Source organism: Miniopterus schreibersii (assembly GCF_964146895.1).
Source record: "Miniopterus schreibersii genome assembly, chromosome: 21".
NCBI lineage: Eukaryota > Metazoa > Chordata > Mammalia > Chiroptera > Miniopteridae > Miniopterus > Miniopterus schreibersii.
The window spans coordinates 7271813-7292877 of record NC_138123.1 but is presented as its reverse complement, the minus strand read 5'-3'; the positions used below and the strand labels follow the sequence as shown (position 1 = coordinate 7292877).

Genomic DNA, 21065 nt, shown 5'->3' with positions numbered 1-21065 from the left:
CAAATTTTAATAACCGTTGTCCAATGTCTTCTATGGCACATTTTTTTCTAGCCCAAGGCCACCCATTTTATGTAGTTGTGTCTGTTTAACTTGCTTTAATCTGTAGCAATTCCTCAATCTTTCACGATACTGACATTTTTGACAGCTACAAAACCATTATTTCATAGCTCCCCCTTCAGTTTGGTTTATCTGATGTTTCCTTAAGATTAGATGCAGGTTATGCATTTTTGGGGTCAGGTTATACATTTTATTTTTTAAAATTTTTTTTTTACACCACCAAAGTAATAAGCCCTTTGTGGTGTATCGCACACAAGGACGTGGGATATAGCCTTTCCCATTATTGGTGACGTGAACTTGGAGAAAACCCCTATTGCCATACAAGGCCAGTGCTGTTCACCCCGCTGGTTCTTAAGAAGATTTAAAAATAGGTGTTTCTTATCGACATTATGCTGTTTTGAGTATAATCTGTAATAAAAACAGCTTTGTTGAATGTAGGAGTTTATCGTGTGTGTGTTTCGTTAAGATGGAGGATGCCTCTTTCCCGAGCGGGGGCAGCGCCGGCGGAGTGAACCCCGCCTCGTGCAAAGCGGACGCGGGCCGCGGGAACGGGCCCCTTCCCCTGGGGGGCAGCGGCCTCATGGAGGAGATGAGCGCCCTGCTGGCCCGGAGGTGAGCGGGCGCGGAGGGCCTTTGCTTAGCCTACCTAGGTGCGGGTCTTCATGGGGTTTTATACTGAGAGGTGGTTTTCTTTCTTTTTTTTTTTTTTTTTTTAATCCAATTTACTTTCTTTTTAGGAGAAGAATTGCTGAGAAGGGGTCAACAGTAGAAACAGAGCAAAAAGAGGACAACAATGTGAGTCGATGGGGAGCCCACTCGGGAGGTGGTGTCAGACGGGCTTGAACTTGGGACCTTAAAGCTGCCAAGCTTCTCACTCTTCCGATACTAAAGTAGCTGGTGATGCGTAGTGTTTGTACACCCCCAGTGGCATTCCTGGGAAACCGGGTTGAAGCCGTGGAGTGGTGGGGAAAGCCCTAAGGTCAGGCCTACTGAGGTTTAATTCTGTGCCTGAGTCTACCATTAAATGAGCGAATGCTCTTTTACTAGGTGTTTTTGTTGGTTTGGTTTGTTGTTGGTTTTTCCTCCTGAGGGTCCCCGTTTCCTTGCGTGTAAAATGAAGCGGTCCCGCTCACTCAGCAGCGCCCAGATGGGTCCCCTCGGAGCCTGTGGTTATTAGCGGTGTCCCTCGCCCCGGGTCTGTGGGTTGGTGTCTAACAAGTAATAGCACCGTCCTTCCCGCTGCGCCCGGCCTCCTCTGATGTCATTCCCCGAGTCTGTTCCTTGCGTCTGTCCTGGTAGCGTTGGCTAGTGCAGTTCTCAGCGGGAACACATGAGGAAAGGAGCTGCGGGGTGCAGGAGGGCAGGAGCTAGGCAGGTAAGAGAAGAAGAAATTAAAGATCGATGAAGGAAAAAGCAGGAAAGGGCAGAAAGAATATCGGAAACGGACGTATAAACACTATTTACAACAGGTTTGTGATATTGTTAATACCCGTTTCTGTATATTTAGGAAGAGTCAGAGCCTGCACCTACTAAGGCCTCTTCAACAAGTACACCTGGTAAGTTCAAGAGATAATATTTTAACCTTTATAAACTTACTCTCTATAGTAATACTCTCTATTTCCCCAAGTGTGAGTCAAGTGACTGCTTGGTCACTGAAATGTTAGTTTCTGTTCACACTTTAATTAGTTTCATTCTAATTAAAAATGTCCTGCTCTTACTCTGATTATCCTGTCTTTATTAGAGAAACGTATTCCCATCTGTGTATAGAATTACGGTATTTTAGATTTAACACTCTCAGTATGTCCTAGGGAAATGTGTCACACTTGCTTACTCTCATTTTAAGGTCTGAAATTGTTCAAATTAGAATCCGTATAGATTTTAATTAAAGTTCAGAATTGAAATGAAAATTTTCTTATTTATCTATATTACTACCTTAACTTTATATAATGGTATTTAGTATTTTATTATTTGTTTTACAATAACTCTAGGATCATGTAGGATATTTAATAACTTACGTTCTTTATTTTTAAAGAACCGACAAGAAAACCTTGGGAAAGAACAAATACAATGAACGGCAGCAAATCGCCTGTTATCTCCAGGTATCAATTTTTCCCCCTAAGTTTCATAGTACATTTTTATCTAAAAAGAAATTGACATCTACATTTTTATTGTAGAAAAAATGGATGGTAGTTTTGAAATTGTGCAGGGGAGTAAATAAAACACCTGTCTTCCCACCGCTGTTGGACAAACACTGTGCCCCTTTGTACTGTTAATAGCGATCGTCTAAATTCTGCCCTGTGCTTATTACCAGCCAGGTTGTCTGAAATTTAAGATAGCTTTTATTCCTCCCAATTTTTTTATTTTGAAAGATTTGAAAGTGCAGAAAAATGGAAATAATAGCACAGCGAACACCCATCACCTAAATACACCAGTTGTTAACATTTTGCCACATTTGTTTGAAGTCTTGTCTACACATCCACACATTTTCCTCTCTGAATAGTTGGAAAGCGATTTGCAAGTATTTGCCGCTTTACTTTAATACTTTTGCATTTTTCCTGAGAACCAGGACATTCTTCTGTGTAACCTCAATACTATTATCACACTCAAGAAATTTAACGCTGAACAATACTGTTACATAATATATTCACATTTTCCCATTAGTCTCAGTGACATCCTGTATTTTGTAAATGTAATTTTTGAAAGAAACTCATGTTTTAAGCTGAAAAGCAGCTGGAGGGAAAAGATTGCAATGTTTATGAGAAAGCAAAATAAACCCTGAAATTTTGAATTTGTAAAGTAGGAAGATTTAGTGCTCTCTCAGTTGAAACGTCTTAATTTTAATCAAGTTAGAAAAGATAGTGCCCAGAAACAAGACTAGTTAATTCATGTTTCTTCAAGTGGCCATATGTCCAGGTCATAGAAATTCAGTATTCCTGAGCTAGGCATACTTTATCATCATAGCTAAATTTTAATTTCGGGTCTTGAACGTAGATGAAACTTTTTTTTATTTTTGGTTTGTAAGATAGTTGAAAGGACTCCCAGAGACAAAAGCTGTTTTCCTGGAGACTGAAGAGTTTCTTGCCTTTTCTTTCTGAATTAGTTGGCTCATTTTTGCCTCATAAAGAGCAAACTTGGCTCTTACCGAAATCTAATAAAGAGCCATACAAGGATAGACCTCATATTGCCACAAATCTGCTCTGTGTTAGCCCAAATCTAAATTCGCGTCTGTTTTTCGTGTGGTTCTTCCTGGTGGTGGACAAGGTTTGCTGAGGACACTATTACTTAAGCACCCAAAGAAACTGGGCCTTTTTGAATGCTTTTAAAAAGATGAATATATTTTATTTTAGAGGAAAATGCAGAAATCGTTTTTGGTGGACATGTTTTTGTCAGTAGAGGGGGAAATGGCCCGCTTGTGTGTCTCAGACGCCTCCTGATGTGGCCTCTGAGTGCGTGTCCAGTGGTGGCTCCCGCCTCCCCTCCCTCGGCATCAGGAGGCCGCATTTGTCAGCGAGCAGAGCTGTGATGTGCTCTTTGTCCTTTGAAGCTGTAAATTGGGACGGGACAGAATTCTCTGTCCTCTTTGCCACTACTCTCCACCCCTCCCTCGGTGACGGGAACTCGTAGTGAGCCTGCCTGCAGCGAAACCCGCATTCACGGCCGAGTATCTTAGAAGGGGCATGGAAGAGGCCTCCGAATGGAGTGTGTGTCGTGATGTGTTTGGGATCATTTAGCGAAGGAAAAAACATTTCTTGAAAGATTTTCAGACTTCTAAAGGAAGTTTAATAAGTGTTCTGAAGGCCACCATTTAAAGTGTTCTTATGTGGATTAACGGACTATTGGTTTCTATCGTCTAGACTCTGGTAGATGGTTTTCCTCTCCTGTCCTAAAATAGAAATTCTGAAAGGCCCGATTATTTCCTGACCAGTCACATACCTTTCGATAGATTAGATCCGACCACTGATGTGAGTGATGTATGTCTTAAAGTTTCCCTGCAAACGCTTTTAAACTAGAAATGATTTTAAAAATAAGTTTCAAAGGTGGGTGGAGGGCGTAGAAGGGATAAATGGAAAAAATATGTATGTTGAAAAGACTAAGAACTGTGTTGCTTTCTTCCTAAGTTATCTCCCCTGTTCCTTCTGGAAGCAAGTACATTGGCCAGTTTTATGTTTTTATTTAAGTGTGCCTCATCCTTGCATGGTGATGAAAATGCTCATTTCTCATCTGAAGATCCACGTGATAATTATGTCAATGGTGGAACGGGTTACTCTCCTGTAATAATACAGGAGATACTGCGCTATGCTGTGTTTATTAAGTGAGGATGTCAGTAGAGTAAAAGCAAGAGTGTCGTAGTTAAAATGCTTTAAACTAGACTGGAGTGTAATGTTGGGGAGTTTGTGATTTTTTTTTTCCTATGGTCTTTATTAAGAACTTACAGATCTTGTATTCAAGTGGAAAAATGTTGTTTGGGTGCCTCCAGAGAAGAGTTTAACTTTGTATACTTCAGCCTACACCAATTCTGACTGTGCTTTTATTTGAGACTTTATATCCACTCTAAATAGAAATGTCTTTGTGTTTTGATACTTGTGGAATCTTTGCGTTGTAGATTTTACTGTGTCTGCTGTCTATAAAAATAATGATTTTTTAAAAATTCTATGTGATGATGTAAACAGTATCCTCGCACAATTAGAATTAGTCTCCCGAATACCTTCTTTTTTGTTGGAAAAACGTACTTTTAGGTTAATGGTCTCCTTTAGTTCTTACTTTGTTTGCTAAGACTAAAAACAACCTATAAAGTAATAACATAATGAGAATTATCCTTTAAAGTTCTATTGTATACCCCTTTAAATGGTTTTTCCCCTTCATAGACGGGATTCTCCAAGGAGAAATCAGATTGTTTTTGACAACAGGTCCTATGATTCATTATACAGGTATCATCCTGATGTGACTGTGATTTGAGACTTTTAAATGATGTTCAGGGTAGGGCTGAGCTTTTTCTACATGGATCGGTAATCACCACAAGGGAGATATTTAGGAAGATTCAATCTTTCATGTTTAGCTTTATTTAGAGCACTTAAAAAAAAAAATTCTAAGAGATTTAAATTAGAAAAATTAATGGTATTCCTTTCCCTGCCATCGCTTTATAGTTAGATTAGGATAAATACAAATGGTAAAAATATCCAAAATACTAGAATGGGAATCTGAGGGCCACATATATCTAGGCTGTTTGTAGCTTTTGCATTTTCTTTTAAAGACTGTTCTCTCTATAAGTATGGGACAAGGCTTTTAAAAAGTGGCATGCAAGATCCTATACTGTGATACTAGAACACAGGACAGTATTACAACCACAATTGTGGATAAGTTATTCTTTGAGGAAAATCTCTGTTTTCTAGGTACTTTGTTGCATATTGAGTATCTTTAACAGCCTAACACCTGATATCCTGAACATATTATTTGTTTTCTAGGATGAGTTCTATTACCCCCTTTTTTAATTAAGAAAACTTAAGATGTGACCCATGTATTTCTTTCATTAAAAAAAAAAAAAAAAAGGCAATTAAAAAAAAATCCTCAAATGCTTAAGCTATATGGAGAATTAATTTGACAAAACAGGGACTTGGATATTGTATAGTTACAGGTAGGTATCTAGAGGCAACACTCTCATTATAAGGTAATAAAAACCTCCGAGAAATCCTTATATTTTGTTATCAGTTACGGTGAAAACCCATAGATTAGAAATAACTGAGATCTACCCATATTATTATATGTGTCTATATTTAAAAACGCACATCCAGTCTGCTGGGCACATGAACTCTGAGGAGTATATGGAGGGTCGTTTGTGGGGTGAGAAAGGAGTTCTGTAACCAGACTCGGCCAAATTGTTACTGGCTAAAATTATTTTCATGCCATTGATAAGTTTATTTTGTCAGCCAGTTGCATCTGCCTAAAATGATTATATTAAAATAGTGAAATTTTTTTTTCCTGCTTTTTTGGAGGTGATTTTATTTTTAAGACCAAAAGACTTATTTAGGAAATTTGCTAGTAGGTAGAAAAATAGCATTTAACAGTGAGATTTTCTGTTGTGAGTAAGCCTTCTCAGTTACCTTGCTGCTTTCACACATAAGCCTCCTGGGACAATGCTGTTGATAAACCAGTTTTACAAAGTGGTGATTACTTCTTTCCTTCAGTATGAAAAGTTCCCCCCTTTAGTTAACTATCGTGGTGGTGGCGGTGGCGGTGATGGGTTGCATGTTAGCATGAATCCAGTTTTTTAAAAATTGCATGTTTCCACCATTGTTTATTATATAACAACAGTAATTTATTGCATTGTTTAGCAGATACGGGTGTGTTCATAGCATGCTTCCGATTCAGTAGCAGACTGCAGTTATTCACGTGGACTTAAGGGTATTCTTTATAGAACTTAGGAGAAAATACTTAGCTGGTTGTCCTACTTTCACATGCAAAGTAAAAGGAAAGCAGAGTAGTGAAGTGATCTCATTCCGGAGAGCGGGACTGAGTAACGTGGGTGAATGAAATGCACAGTGTGTTGACCTTTAAGAATATTTTATCAGACCAGACTCTACACACAGCACCGTGACTTGCACATCGTGGAACTCAGTACATCTGAAGGGACTGTGGCATCAAGTAGTCGCCTCAGCAGAGTAAAAAAGTGTATCCTCACAAGAGGAAAGAAGTACGTCATATGAATCTCCCCCCGCAGTGCCTGCCTCGGTGCTTATTTAGGGGCGTTTTCTGAAAGTTACTATTTTCCTTCTTCATATAAGCGTATGAAGATATCTGATAAAATAAAATTGGTTGACTTGCTTTACAACAACCTTTTCAACGATCGTATGTTTGATGTTAAAGCAAATTATCTCAGTATTTCATCTTCACAAACAACGCGTATGGGTTTGAGGTGTAATGTGCCTTGTAAGAGTCATGCAGTTGTAGCTTTGTAAAAGTTGTTACACCTATTGAGTCTAGGTTCAGATGGCTTAACGTTGATTCTCTGCAAAACTGAAAATACATGACTTTTGACTGATGGTTTTACTCTGCACTGACTTGTGGCCCTTAAAGAACAGCCACCTAAGGTACTAAACCAGCAGACAGAGAAGGACCCAGTTAAATGTCCGGCTTTTCCACTTGGGATTTTCTCTCATTGCCAGAATTGGAGAGGGAGCCATGACTGACTTATTTGAATCTGAAACTTTTGCTTACAATATACCTAATCCCAAAGACTTTATTTTGTCATGTGAAAATTTTAATAGAAGTTAAACTTTTGAAAGTCCAATCATTGACAGTCAGCGTCTATCTGGCATTTCCCTTTTAAAAAAAAACAAAAAAAAAACACCCTCGAAACATAACAATAAATTTATAGAAGTGATTAGCCAGAACACACCATTCAGATGCCTTCTCCATAAAAACTTCATTGGGAAATAGCCACATCAATATAATTTTAACTTAATAATCATTTCCCCAACGTTTTAAAATTTATTTTGATGCTTGAAATGGAATTAAAAATATACAAAGAAGTGGTGCTTAGTAAAATGTTTTTTCACAAGCCAAGGTGTAGAATTTGTAAATTGATTCATATGAGAGTAAAATACTTGTTTTTATATTTTCCCTTCCACTGGTTTGTCAGCTATTTAGTAGACAATGGACAGTTTCAAAGGAAGGCGCACACAGGATTGTGTCATATGGGCCTCTACGTCTCCGTCCTGATCAACATGTCACATGTGCCCTGGTGACCCGCCTTGCGCCTAGATAACGCGTTGTCTTCTCCTCTCAACTGGAGTCTCATCCTCTTAGCACCTTCTTCTAATTTCTTTACAAATAACTGAAAATTCTGAGAACAGTGCGAAACATTTTCTGTGTTATGTTCTAATCAGCCCTACAACTTTGACAATTAACTTTTTAACACCATGTGTTTCGAGAAATGTACTGAAATCTGGTGTCGGGTTGGTAAATTTACAATTCTTTGTGACCTCGTTAAGCATCCGAACTGGCGTTTACCTGTCCTGGGTCTTTCATTTGCACAGACCAAAATCCGCACCCTCATCGCAGCCCAGTGCCAACGGAGTCCAGACGGAGGGCCTAGACTACGACCGACTGAAGCAGGTGGGCGCCGGCCTCCGCTGGCCTTGACTTCACGCGCTGCTTTTTAAAAAAGTCTCGCGGGCATGTGTTTGACAGATGGGGAATGTACTTGAAAAGCATGTAGAGTTAAGATATTTTTAAACAGTGGCCTTAGTGCGATACTATTTTTTCAGACCCTCATGCTTCGGTTCGGTGGGTTTCCATAAAGATTCAGCGCGGTGGAGGGGCCGGGCAGTGGCCTAATGGTATAGTTAGTATATACTTTAAATATATGTGCCCACTTACTGCTGTTTAAGAGGGGGAAGGGCCTCCCACTTTTCACTTATATTGGCAAAAATGGACCCAGCAAACCTGGTTTTAGTGAGAATGTGAGGAAAATGGGCACTTTTTTGTGTACTTCTGCTTTCTAGGAAACAGTTTGAGAAAGTAAAAGCCTTAAAAATAAAGGTCTTACTGCCCTAGCCGGTTTTGTTGAGTGGTTAGAGCATCGGCCGATAGACCAAAGGGTCCCAGGTTCGAGTTCAGCCAAGGGCATGTACCTCGGTTGCAGGCTCCATCCTCGGCCCTGTCGGGGCGGGTGCAGGAGGCGGCCAGTCGGTGTGTCTCGCATCGATGTTTCGCGCTCTCTCCCCCTTCTACTCTTCTCTGAAAAAGCAGTGGAGAAAATATCCTCGGGGGAGGATTTTAAAAAATAAATAAATAAAGGTCTTACCTTTGAACGCAGCGATTTATACACTTCTAAGAGTTTATGCTAAGAAAATAAGTGTGTAAATATGTAACACGAAGGAGCGCTCTGCAGCTATGAAGGAATCAGTCACACTTGCGAGACTGTTTAACAGTGGATTGTGAACACACGCCCACGTTAGGTGGAACACACAGGTAACCGAACAATGTGAACAGGCATCTCAGCTTTATTTTTTAAAGAGGTTACTGTCCATATTTTGGATTCATATGCAGTAGTTTTAATACCTTTGTTTTCCAAGGGGGGAGTGATAGATGATGAAATCATGGCGCTTAAAATGTTTTATTCCCAGAAGATGTAAAATGTTTCATTCCTGGAAGGCGTAAAATGTTTTCTTAAACATTGGTAGCGTTAAAAAGAGTCAGTGTGGCAGGCAGTGCGTCTTCGTGAAGTGACTTTGTTTCGCAGACCTGAGCGCGGAGGGGCCTGTAATGGAACGTGTGACATTGGTCTCTTTGCCCTGCCCTGCGGGGTCCCCTCGGAAAGTAACGATGGTGCCCATCGCTGGCGTAGGGTGTATTGACCTCGTGGCAGGCATGCGCTAGGTTCCCAGCCCGGCGGCGTCTCGGCTCCTCCTAGCAGTTGTGTCGTGTCACGTTCGTACTGAGATTCTGCACACCCGAGGTTCAGAGCGGCTCAGTTTCCTCGGTCCCACAGCTGAGTAGTAGTTGAGTCAGGATTAGAACCCACATGTTCCTTCCGGCCCCATTCCCCACTCTGTCACTCATCTCTTATTTTAAATTTTTATATTTTTTTATATTTTTATTTTTTTTATATCTTTATTGATTTCAGAGAGAGGAAAGGAGAGGGAGAGAGAGAGATAGAAACATCAATGATGAGAGAGTCATTGATCGAGCCCGCAACCCGGGCCTGTGCCCTGACCAGGAATCGAACCCCGATCTCCTGGATCCCAGGTCGATGCTCAACCGCTGAGCCACGCCCGGCCAGGCTGTCACTCATCTTTTAAATGCCAGCAAACGTGTGAGTGGGGCTCAGAAAGGGACCAATAGTATGGTACTAATCTGGGTTCAAATGGAAGTTAACTGGGGCTTGAAGAGAGAAAGCCTAACAGGAATTTCAGGTACGTCTAGCTTTTGTCCTGCAGAGCCTTTTGGGAGGTGGATTGAGTTGTGCAGTTGGGAAAGGAGGCGCGTGGCGATTGACAAAGTGCTGGTTGTCCTGTGTGCTAAACACACCTTTGTTTCCTTGAAACATCTGAAAATAGGGCACTTGCATACACTTTACGGTAAGTCCATGGCCAGCTGAAGAGTGGCGGAGAGGATAGATATGATTTTAGTACCGATTAAGTTGATTTGAAGAAGGCTACCTGTTAGTTCATCTAATAGTTTCTGTGCCTCAGTTTCCTCGGTGGGTCCCACCCACCTTCGTCTCCGCATGAGGCAGCCCCTGAGGGCCCTCCGGGGACCCCGAGGTTCCTGGAAGCACAGTCTGACAGCTGCGATGGTTCCCAAGCAGTCCCCCTAGTCCAGAGCAGAGCACGGGTTTGCCAAGAGCTGACCGACTGTCCGCTTTGCTGTCTGCCTCCTCTGCGTCATGGGCCTCACCCCCGACTGCTCCCCGAAGACTAGCCCGAAACCAGAGCTCTTACCTTTTCTAGAGATGATCGGAATCAGACCTTCCACTGGATGGCGGAGGAATTATTTTGGTTTTAGAAAGCGTTCTGTTTCATATCTTGATAGGCCGGAATAAGCAAAGATTGGGAAAGGAAAACCGTTAAAACAAAGTTTACCAAGGCTCGTCTCCCAACACGTAGCTCGTGACTCTGGAAGCAAAAGCCACGCGTCGTGTTTCATACGTTCTTAAGGTTTTATGTGAGCAAGAATCTTTTGGGCAGTAATTTATTTTCTGTATCCCTGATGCTTTTCTCTCATATTTTAGGACATTTTAGATGAAATGAGAAAAGAATTAACAAAGCTAAAAGAAGAGCTCATTGATGGTGAGTAAGCAAACCTGGTGGTATTCTAGAGTGATGTTTAAGAATAGCGCGTTTTAAAGAAAATGCAAATAAAGAAATCGCCAGTTTATTAATACTTGAGGGCATAAAACCATCACTTTTCCATAGTGTCCTGTTCTTTGCTTGGCCTGTGGGAGGAGCTCTCTCTCCTTCATATAATGGAGTAAAAATAGGGATTAAACAGGATTCCTAAGTTTCAGTAATTGCTAGAAAATGGGGGTGAACCGACTTTCTCTAGGTTACCTCTGTTCATCCCATAGCACTGCCCTCTTGTTTTTGAGCCTACAGAATAAGTGTTTTCACTTGGTATACAAAAGAGAGAGACTAAATAAATATACATATATGGAAATTAATGGTCGTTTGTAGGAAGCAAATTCAAGGATCTGTGCCATGAAACATGCAGGATCAGTGTGTTTCTTTATTACTGTGAATTCGAACACAGTCATTAGAATGTCTCAAGATTGAGTCACTCGTTTATTTTACCTTACGATGTTCATTTTCGAATACTTTCCTTTTCCTACTCAGCGATCAGGCAGGAACTGAGCAAGTCAAATAGCGCATAGAGAAACAAACTAAGGAGAGATGGGACTTTAATCTGGAGAAAGAAGAACACACACCTACAAACAGCAACTGTTGACAACAGCGAACCCCTGCATTTTGCGAGCCGTGAGAAGATGGAGACCGTCGGAAGGAGGGAGAAACCAGCCTGCTCTGAAAGCCTTCAGACATCATTACTCTGGCGATAAGCTATTTCCCTCCCAGTTTGCTGCTTTCCTCTGACCTTTTCAACAGGATGGAAGAGCCGTGCAGCGTTCCTGTAACGTGGTTAAGGCAGAAAACACGAGGCCCGGCAGGCGAGATCACCGTGCATTGAACTATTTTCGCGTCAAGACAGAATCTCACATTTTCCATAGCCCGTTGCTAAAATAAAGAGAAAGGCTTAAGAAGTTCTTTTCAGAGCGTGCTGATGAAGAGTTCCGCAGGTCGTGCTTTCGTATTGTAAATGTTCCTCTCAGGTTCGTCTTCCTATCATATTGTTCCGTGAATATTGAGGTGAGCCCCGTGGAGGGTAAGACCGTCGGCTGTGGAGCGGACGGAATTGCTCTGTGCTTTCCAGAGGGTGGGATTTATCAGAAAGTGTCCTAAAGAAATGACTTGTCCAGCTTGAGGAATTTTAGAATGATAGGAAGCCTCTCTCGAGTTAGCCTTCCTGCAATTTTGTAGATTAAGACATAAAACGCGTCCAGAATTTAAAGATTTAGATGCCTTCCTAAATTGTTACGATGCTTTACCAAATCTAGGACTCCTACATAACACAAACCAGTGGTCAAATGTAAAACACTATATTGTAGATTTCCTGTAGGTTTTCAACCTTTTTTAGACTTATGCATGTGGACATTTTTATAATGTAATTACAACCACCACAAAATTAGCTTTTCTAACTGCAGACAGTAATGCATGTCACAGTAATAACGTAGTGGCCTGTCCAAGGCCTAGTCCCAGGGAAAACATTTTGTAGCATATTAGGGGAGTGGGAGGAAGGGGAGGAATAATTTTTTATTTAAAGTTAACTTCTGCACTATCTTTTTCCTCGGTTACCTGCATGAAAAATAATGAGGACTATTTTGTGATTTTAATTGGTAAATATGTTAACAGAACCAAGTACTTAACCTCTTACATCATGTCTTCAGCTCTTTGTATTGGGACTTTCGGTAACGTCAACGGTCTGAAACATGATGCTGAGCTTCACATGGAGTCTGTCTTCCTGTGGGACTCGGAAGCTCGATCCCCGAATTCGGCAGTTGCTAGAACCTAGGTGTCCTGCAGGTATACAGGTGTTCGGGTACATGCTCCTGACTGTGAAGCTGCTGTCGAGTTCTGTTACGTTGAATTGCAAGAACTAACGACGGTGGCAGCAGTTAAGGTCACAGCAATCGTTAGGGAAGGGGGAAACCGATGAGTTCTGCACAGTTTTCTTTTAACACATCGAGTGAGACTTGGGGAGTGGGAACAAGGAATTAGGTCCTCTGCTTACCACTGTGTGCGCACGCACGTGTGTACGCAATCCACTCCCTTTTCTTGGAAATTTGTAAGATTAAAATAGGGGAGAAATCCTACCTGTTGCAATGATAGATTATTTTTTGTTGTTGAAAATTTAGGAAATCAGAAAATCCCTAGGCTCTCCACCTTGATTCATGCTTGAGTTGTTATGTGCCATATTTGCTTTGAAATCTCTGATTATCAGAAGTTTTACTCAAATTTTGGAGAAATAATCCATCCGTCCGCTTTCTAGATGGCGTACCCCTTAGTTCCTAAGACAGGGCTTGTCGAAAGCATAGTTTTCTGAACGCTGCTGATGTGCAGCACTGTCTCGCCAGAGAGGCTTGAATGAGGGAATTGTTTTTCCTTGTTAAAATAGCTCCAGTTTCTGTAGAAACTTCATTTTTAGGTTAATCTGTGATGGATGGGCTATCATAATTCAAGTATACGGTTCTTTTTTCTATCAGCTGTTCATTGTCATACATTAATTAGTAGTAGTAAAAGCATTAAGGATGCAACAAGCTTATAAAGTACTGTTTTCTAAAAGAAATAGGAGGCATTTTCATCTTTATAATTGTTCTTTCGGTTATGTAAACACCCCTGATACAAATGTTTATGTCCCCTATAAATCTGGTCAGAAGTAACTTTTGATTTTGTTGGTTAAGTTGAATAGTCTGTAGTAGGGTAGAGGACTCTGGGTACGAGCGGTCCAAAGTAAGATAGACTACACACACAAAAATTTTAAAAAAAATGCTAGATCTTAAAAAGAAACTGGTTTATGCACTAAACGTTTTGTGCCTTGGTCTAATATTAACGTGATGTTTGTGTAAAACGACAAAAAGAACCAGTGTTGAACCATGCTATAGTTTCCAACATCTTGCATTTTCCCAGATGGCTAACCGTGTCCTTCCCACCGCGTTTGAATTTCTGTGCACATCCACTGTCCCACGCGACCGTCCTTGTTAGAGATTTCAGTGATCAAAGTGGGAAGCGGAAGCTTACGTTGTTTTCCCTCGCCCGCACTGCGTTGGATCCACGTTATTACGGTGGTTTTCCAGCTCTCGTACGTTGGATGTCTTAAGCGGTTTCGGGGATCCTTTCTCATCGCGGGGAGGTAGTTCTTTCCTCAACACTGTGATCTGACCTGTGACAAATCTGTACTATACACTCTGTAAGTGGCTAACACGTCAACTGCAAACCAACTGAATGTACACATCTTAGTGCTGGTGCTGAAATCTCTTCAAAACAAGTCACCCCGATTCCCAGGTTTGTTTTCGAAATTCGCAAGCGTCAAGTGTCAATCCGAACTGAAGATGAAACGCTAATGAATGTCGAGGCCCCACGCTCTAGGTGTCCCTCCTCCTCAGAGGTTGCGGTTCCCTGTGTTTCTACCGTCCTGTTCCATTGAAATTTCCTACACGCTAACTTTTCGTTTGTGCGATTGAAATAAAACTGCGGTATGTACCTGTTGCGTGTCTGTGACACTTAAGATCACCTTCTAAAGTTATCTGTCGGTTCTAACATAAGTTCTGTCGAATGTGGGAAATCACTTTTTTTAAAGTCCATGACTTCACTACTTAAGGTTTACATATCACGTCACTATTCTTGAAAGAGTTCATAAAAGTCGTAAATACTAAGGAGGGTGGACAAAGGGAATGTGTGTAATGTATCTGCTTTTTGTTTGAAATTATTAACTGTTGGCTGTTCCCTGTTTGTTCTTACTTTATCACGGCCCCGCTCCACACAGTGCCCTTACTCTCACGGTCAGGAGAATGATAAATGTTTAATTTTACCCCATGTTTGTCCTACACCGTAGATGCTTAAACTCATTTATGCAGTTAAAAGTTTTTCTTTATGTAGTTTGCAGGGCAAAGGACATTGTGTGGTAAAGGGCCTTATCAAGTACTGAGTCTTAAATATAGAGTAAAACCTGTGTATCTGTAGTGTTTATACATAATGCCAATTTCTGGAAACCTGTAAGCAGCAGTGCTTTTTACCTGGCCTCCTATAAAGTATTAGTTTTGAGTTCCATTGAAAAATTCCATTGTCTTCATTAGAAATACGACATCCGTCTGTCTTCTTTCAGCCGGCCCCCGTTTTCCCCTCCACCACCCTCTCCACTTCTCATGGACCGAGTGTTCCTGTCCTCTGGTGATATCTGCAGCCCTCACACAGTCCACGCTTCCAAAAATGTCACCCGAGTTGTTTTTCTGTCCTGTCTCAGGTTCTTGCCTCCTTCCTCTAGAAACCAGCATGTTTGTCTGCAAACTGAAAGTCGCTTTCCTTTCAAGGGTGGATTAAGTAACAGACGGTAACCTTTTACAGTTGCCTTGCTGCAGCTCTGTGTCTCCTAAATGTGTGTATGTTTTCAGTGCCATTGTGAAGAACTAGCCTTTAAATGCTAAGTAGTGTTGCTCCGTGAAGCACAGTTGACAAAGATTACGCGACGGGATCTGGAGCTCCTTTCTGTAGCCACCATAACTTACCCTTTAAATTCTGTCCACAAGAAGCATAAAAATGACATCATGCGGAGCGTGGCGAGTGCAAGAGCTCTCTAGGCGCCCTTAACCCCTTTATGGAGCTGCTGTGAAATCTGCTTTCCCGAGGACGTGGACCCCGGTGCTCACTTCAGAGCCCCAAACCGGATCCGGTGGCACCCTTTTTGTTTTTAATAGAAGACTTCGTATCTGTGCATCTCTTCAAAGCTCTAAGGAAAGCGACGGCCATCCCAAGAGTATGTTGCGGTGAGCGATGCTTATTAATACCTCTGATTTCCACTGAAAAGCCATTTAATAACTTTAGTTGCTTTTGAAGTCAAAACTTGAAGTATGTGTTAAGGGATCTTGGCAAATCCGCGTGAACAGAATTGTTCGAGGTGCTTTTGGCTACGTGAGGACAGTGGGGAGCGTTCACTTTCAGGAATGGGTTTCTCATGAGTGGGTCACCCCTCGAGAAAGGCCACTCGTGCGAGTCAGCTCCTGTTGGGCGTCTAGTGCAGGTTTCACCCTCCCCAGCCCCCAGGTAGGCTGTGGCTTCGGTTCTCTTCACGTTGTCTCAAGGTAATTTTTGAGAGCCGAAATTTTTACATATGTGAAGAACACTGGGAAAGAGAGACCTTCACATTTAAAAGTCTAAAAATGGATTTGAGAAGAAAAAACCTTAACAGTGAATTGCGGATGGTCAGCGTCAACGCAAGTGGCGTTCTAGGGGAAATCCTCCGTCCAAAACCAACGGCGAAGTCACAAAAGAGGCAGATCGAGTGTGGGGGTGAGAAGATGACATTTGAGACCTGCCTAAGTGTGAACCGTGTCATTTCTCTGTCTTTCTAAATGGTTTATAAAGGAGTAATCCTTGTGAGAGGGTAAACCAGTGACTTGGTCAGAGTGATCTAGGATGTTCAAAGAATTACTGCCCCGTTTATTGGTTATTTCTCTTAAATCTGAAGAAATCAATGTGTGAAAATGGAGAGATCAAAAAATGACGTCCTTCCAGTTATCACAGATGGTCTGTGGCATGTAAACTCCGGATTGAAATGGGAGCGTCATTTCTCGCGTGTGTCGCTCGGGCCTCCAGTGACCTGCCGGTTACTTTAACGTGGAGAATATAGAGAGCTGGGGCCTCCTCGAAGGGTTTGTGCCGGAAGATGTCATGGTTCGTGAGCCGGACCCCACTTCCATGAAGCATGTTAAGCACCCAGAAACTGGCAGAGAGCAGCTCTTTTGGAAGCTTCTGGTGCAGGACCTGGGGACTGCTGGGCGAGGGAGAAAACGCGGCCAGAGGTGGGCAGCGGAGGAGAGAAGCCGCCTGGAAAGTCCCCTCCTCTATCCCACTTTTTAAAAAAATCTGCACCCAAGGATCTGTGTGCGAATCAGCTTCATTTAAGTTTCAGGTGAGAAATCCCAACTTTGGATCCATGGTCCCCGCCAGGCTGAACTCGGGTGTAAACGTGGTCTGATCTGCCTGCCGTGGTGGGCGGTGTGTTCGTTTCTGAGTGTCCCTGGCTCCCCGGACTCGTGTGACAGTCGCCCGTTCTTGCAGGGGGACTCACTCCCTGTGAATCGGTGGCAAACCCCGTGACCGCCACTCAGCGGCCCTGTGCAGGTGGAAGTCGCCTCGGCTGGTCCCTGCGAGCGCGGGGAGGGTGTGCGCAGAGGATGCCTTGGAGCCGTGGGAAAACCCGGGGCTTCCTTCCTTTTTTTGATTCATTAGCAAGGGGGTGGGAGTTGCAGGTCTGAGGCGGGAACTGACAAGTTGGTTTCCATGGATACCGCATCATTTTCCATGTCCATGGCTAAAATTGAGTTCGGTGGGGACAGTGTTTGCTCTTCACCTGGAATAGCCTGTTTCTGCAAGGAAACGTTGTGGAGAGAGTCCTATTAAATGGACTTTTCGCCCTTAGACTTGGTCCCTCTTTCTGTGTCTCCTGCTTTGCTGTCCCCTTTGGGGGGGGACTGTGGGGTTGCGGCCATTGGCCTGGGACCCCCTGGCTCACCCAGTTGTCGGGCGGCATCGCTCGCCAGCTGTCCCCTGGGCCTCAAGTCTGAGCTCCCTTCTGCCTCTGACAGTTCGCTGGGTCCTTCCTTCAGCGCGCCTCCTGGTCGGTTTATTGTGTTTTTGATCGAAGAGAAGGAAAGGCCTGAGTTTTGTTCTCTGATCTCAGTGATTTTAAAATCTTGGGACTCCATTCGCTGAAAAAAATGTGTGTGGCCACTAAAGGGACAGTCAGTGGAATGGCGGTTCTGAGGTCAGCAGCGAGAAGGTGTTAGTTAGTGAGGTTGGTGGGTAAACGAGTTCCCTCTCTGCATCGGGAGCTTTTACAGGTGGGGTGCCAGGGTCAGCGGCGTCACTGCCTTCTCCCCTCTGTCCATGGTCCTCAACCTGGAGGCCCGTTCGGCCATTCAGAGGGACCAGCTGTAACCATGCGACGTGGTGACCTGAGACCCGTGTTCCAGTTCTGATACTTCAGTGACAGGAGAGCCTTTGGACTTTCTGGTCCAGGAGCTGTTTTTAAGTAAACAGACCCTCCGGGGCTGGATGGAACGAAGCCCGTGTCTTTCCTGGGGAGGAGGGAAGGCGCCTCCGTGGTTCCCACGTCCTCTGAACCTGCTGTGCTGCTGATTTTCTCTCTCCGTCCTTGAGAGGAAAAGGGTAGTTTGACCCTCCACTCTGAGCCCGCCCTTTTATATGTAAGTTTATAAGCTGTCATTCCTTCCCAGTTCCTGATTTTAATCTGAAAGGCTGTCGCAGGAATTTCTTGAAGACCGGGTGACTCTTCTGTGCCATTGGAGCGACTTGCTCGGAAGTCCTTGCTCAGAAGACAGACAGTTGTCCCAAAGCCAGAGGTTATAAAAGACGAGTTCTATTTTGTGGACGGCCTTTTACTCCAGTTCTTGGTGTGTGTGTGTGTGAGTGAATTCATTTTTTTTTTGTTAGATGTAAGACATGCCTTTCATTATGTGTGTGTGGATTTTCTTTTTTGGGGGGAAAATGAAGTGTTTCTAACAAAAGTGAGCTAGAGAATTCTATCTTGAGACATCTGTAGTTGATGCAAGATATTCTATAATATTCGATGATAGTGTTTACATAGTTTCATAGAAATTTCCTATTCCTGGTTCACTTGAGAAGACTGGGGAAGCCTCCCACAGTCTGTGATTTTGGAAACACTGCGAGTCTTGAGTCTGTGGCAGGGAGATGGAGAGAGTGGGAGGGTCAGGGCCAACCTTGTCTGTGCTGGGAGCAGAGCAGGCCCGGGGGCGCCTCTTGCAAGTTCGTCTGAAGCTTTCTGTTGCCTCGGCTCTGGGACGAGTTTCAAAATCTTCTACTTGACCCGAACAGAAACCGGTTCCCTTGCGATTTCTGCTGACCCTCTCGGAGTCACAGCGAGCGTGTGTGTGAGTGGCAGGAAAACTTACTGATTTTTATTTTGTTTTTGAGGGGCGAGGGAGTCAGCGATGAAGCTTTCTGGTTAGAGAACAGCCTACCCAGTTTCCTCGATGAGATTGAAGATGCTAAATATGTTTTCCTTGACAGCCCCACCCAGTGGATAGGCCAAAAGCATGCAGTCAAACTGCACAACAGATACAATTTAAAGGTGAATTTCTCAAGGTCGGAAGGTGCAGAGCTGTTTTCTTTGCTAAGGATGCATGTATGTGCAGCCCAGGAATCGGGGGCTTTCTCACCGGGGGGTTAACCTCTTGAAGTGACATGCACTGAAGTAACACTTTCAGAGTTGAAGTTAAGGTTGGTGTAAACATATCCAAGGCCACGCTGTAATCAGAAATTATTTAATGTGCACACAGAACCTCATGTCTTACGGATTCCCTGAGTTACAGAGGCCCAGGAGGAAAGGAAACTGGTAGCAACTTGTTTTAAAGCAACACATTGTAAATCGCTGCTTGACTTCAAATCATTTGTCAAATAATCAAAATAAAAAACGGATCTTATTGTCAGGAAACATCATCTTCTAAGCTCAGCATCTAACTTGAAGAAGGGGAAGTGAAAGAGAAGGTGAGGCATGAAACCAAAAAGCATGGCAGGGTGGGTAGGATTAGAGGCACCTGGGTTTTGTACCAAAGTTTCAAATAGGAATAAATAAAAGGAGGACCACGTGTAAGACAACGTAGCAGCGTAGGAAGGACTTGCCAGAACGTAGCAGCTTGTGCTGCACAATACAGTGCCTTCAAAATGATTGTCCGTGTGAATTGCATGCGATTTCATGTAACCATAAAGTGTAACCTGTATGTGCATGGCGTGTCTAGAATGTGTAAAGTTAAGGTTCTGCAGAAAGGGGGCCTCGCCCTGTCGCTTGGATGATCAGCGAGGCTGCTGGAGGAGTCGTTGGACTTAACGTGACTTAGGTTTGCAGCATCGGACCCCTGTGTTTGCATTAAGCAACCGTATCGTCGAATCCATTGCTCCCTTTCTATTTCCTACTCTGCAGCTTTGCTGGTTTTAACTGCTTCACTCTTCTGCTCCTTGGTATCCTTTCTTCTTTTGAAATAAAAAGATGAAATACTTCACTCAGAGGAGACTTGTTTTTATTTTACCCGTTGCTCTGGATTTGCCAAGGGTAGATGACACGAAAAAAGAGTGTCTGTGTTCCGCATGCTTGATTGTGATTCCGAGCTTAAAATACGCTTTGTTCTAAAAACCCAGAGCTTTGTACAGGCGTTTTTCTGCATTCAGCCCGTCACCAAGGAGGGCGTCAAGCCATCTGCTTTCATCTCCCAGATGCTGATCTTCACCTACAAGTGTCCACGGGAAACTTGGTCCACCTTCGCCGGAGCCGTCCCCGGCCACGGTCCGGACTCTGTGAACAGCTGTGCGCACAGGCCTCCGTTTCCTCTGATTGACCAGGATCAGAGCCCCTTTCCCAGGGGCGCAGTGGGTGCCGGGGAGAGGGGAGGTAACCCTGGCGTCCTCACAGACCTGTGTGCGCAGGACACCCCATCACATGCAGTTGGTTCCCAAGGACAGACGCCAGAGGACATACACTCGTGCACGGTTTCCCTCCATACCACAGTCCCCCTCATCCACGGTTTTGCTGTCTGCAGTTTCAGTTGCCCACAGTCAACTGCAGTCCAAAAGTATTAAATGGAAAGTTCCAGAAATAACTCATCCCTGTGGTATATCCACCTCACTTCATTCGTCATGTGGGCACTGTATCCCACATCATCACAAGAAGGTGGGTACAGTATGGTAAGGTATTTTGAGAGAGTGCATTCTCATAACTTTTATTACAGCATGTTGTCGTTGGTCTGTTTTGTTACGGTTCATCTCTGTGCTAATTTATAAATTAGCATAGGTGTGTATGTATAGGAAAAATATTGCATATTCGGGGTTTGGTACTATCTGTGATTTCAGGCACCCATGGGGGGTCTTGGAAACTGTCCCCAGGGATAGGGGGGCTACTATATCCCATTTGTCACTCCCCAGATCCTCTCGTTTGTCTGGCTAACCTGTCTTGGTGGGCACTGGGGTTGATCTGTGAAGGAGACCCTGTCCTGGTTGGTGGCAGGCCCCTGGAGGGGGGACACCTAAGTTCACTGAGCAGTGTAAGGAGGTCCTAGGGGGCGGGGGCAGTCGGGAGGTGAGACCACCTCAGGCACACAGGCCTGAGCAGGTGACGGGAAGAGACTTGGAGAGCAGAGCCAGACTCAG

At 43.5% G+C, this 21065-nt stretch overlaps 1 protein-coding gene across 16 annotated transcripts in view; it reads left to right on the top strand.

Annotated features, from left to right (window-relative positions):
* The window catches only part of ENAH (ENAH actin regulator), a 168902-nt gene extending 153966 nt beyond the window's left edge, over positions 1-14936 (top strand). For 11 of the 16 annotated variants that reach the window (XM_081124242.1, XM_081124254.1, XM_081124253.1 and 8 more), the window contains 8 exons: positions 524-669; positions 795-852; positions 1565-1613; positions 2090-2156; positions 4923-4985; positions 8091-8169; positions 10790-10847; positions 11391-13556. In XM_081124242.1, coding sequence (XP_080980368.1) covers positions 524-669; positions 795-852; positions 1565-1613; positions 2090-2156; positions 4923-4985; positions 8091-8169; positions 10790-10847; positions 11391-11428 — 558 coding nt within the window. In that variant the 3' untranslated portion in view covers positions 11429-13556. Of the gene's footprint in view, positions 1-523; positions 670-794; positions 853-1564; positions 1614-2089; positions 2157-4922; positions 4986-8090; positions 8170-10789; positions 10848-11390 lie in introns of all 16 variants that reach the window. The other 5 variants (XM_081124240.1, XM_081124245.1, XM_081124248.1 and 2 more) reach the window with 1 other exon arrangement.
* Positions 14937-21065: the final 6129 nt, after the last annotated feature.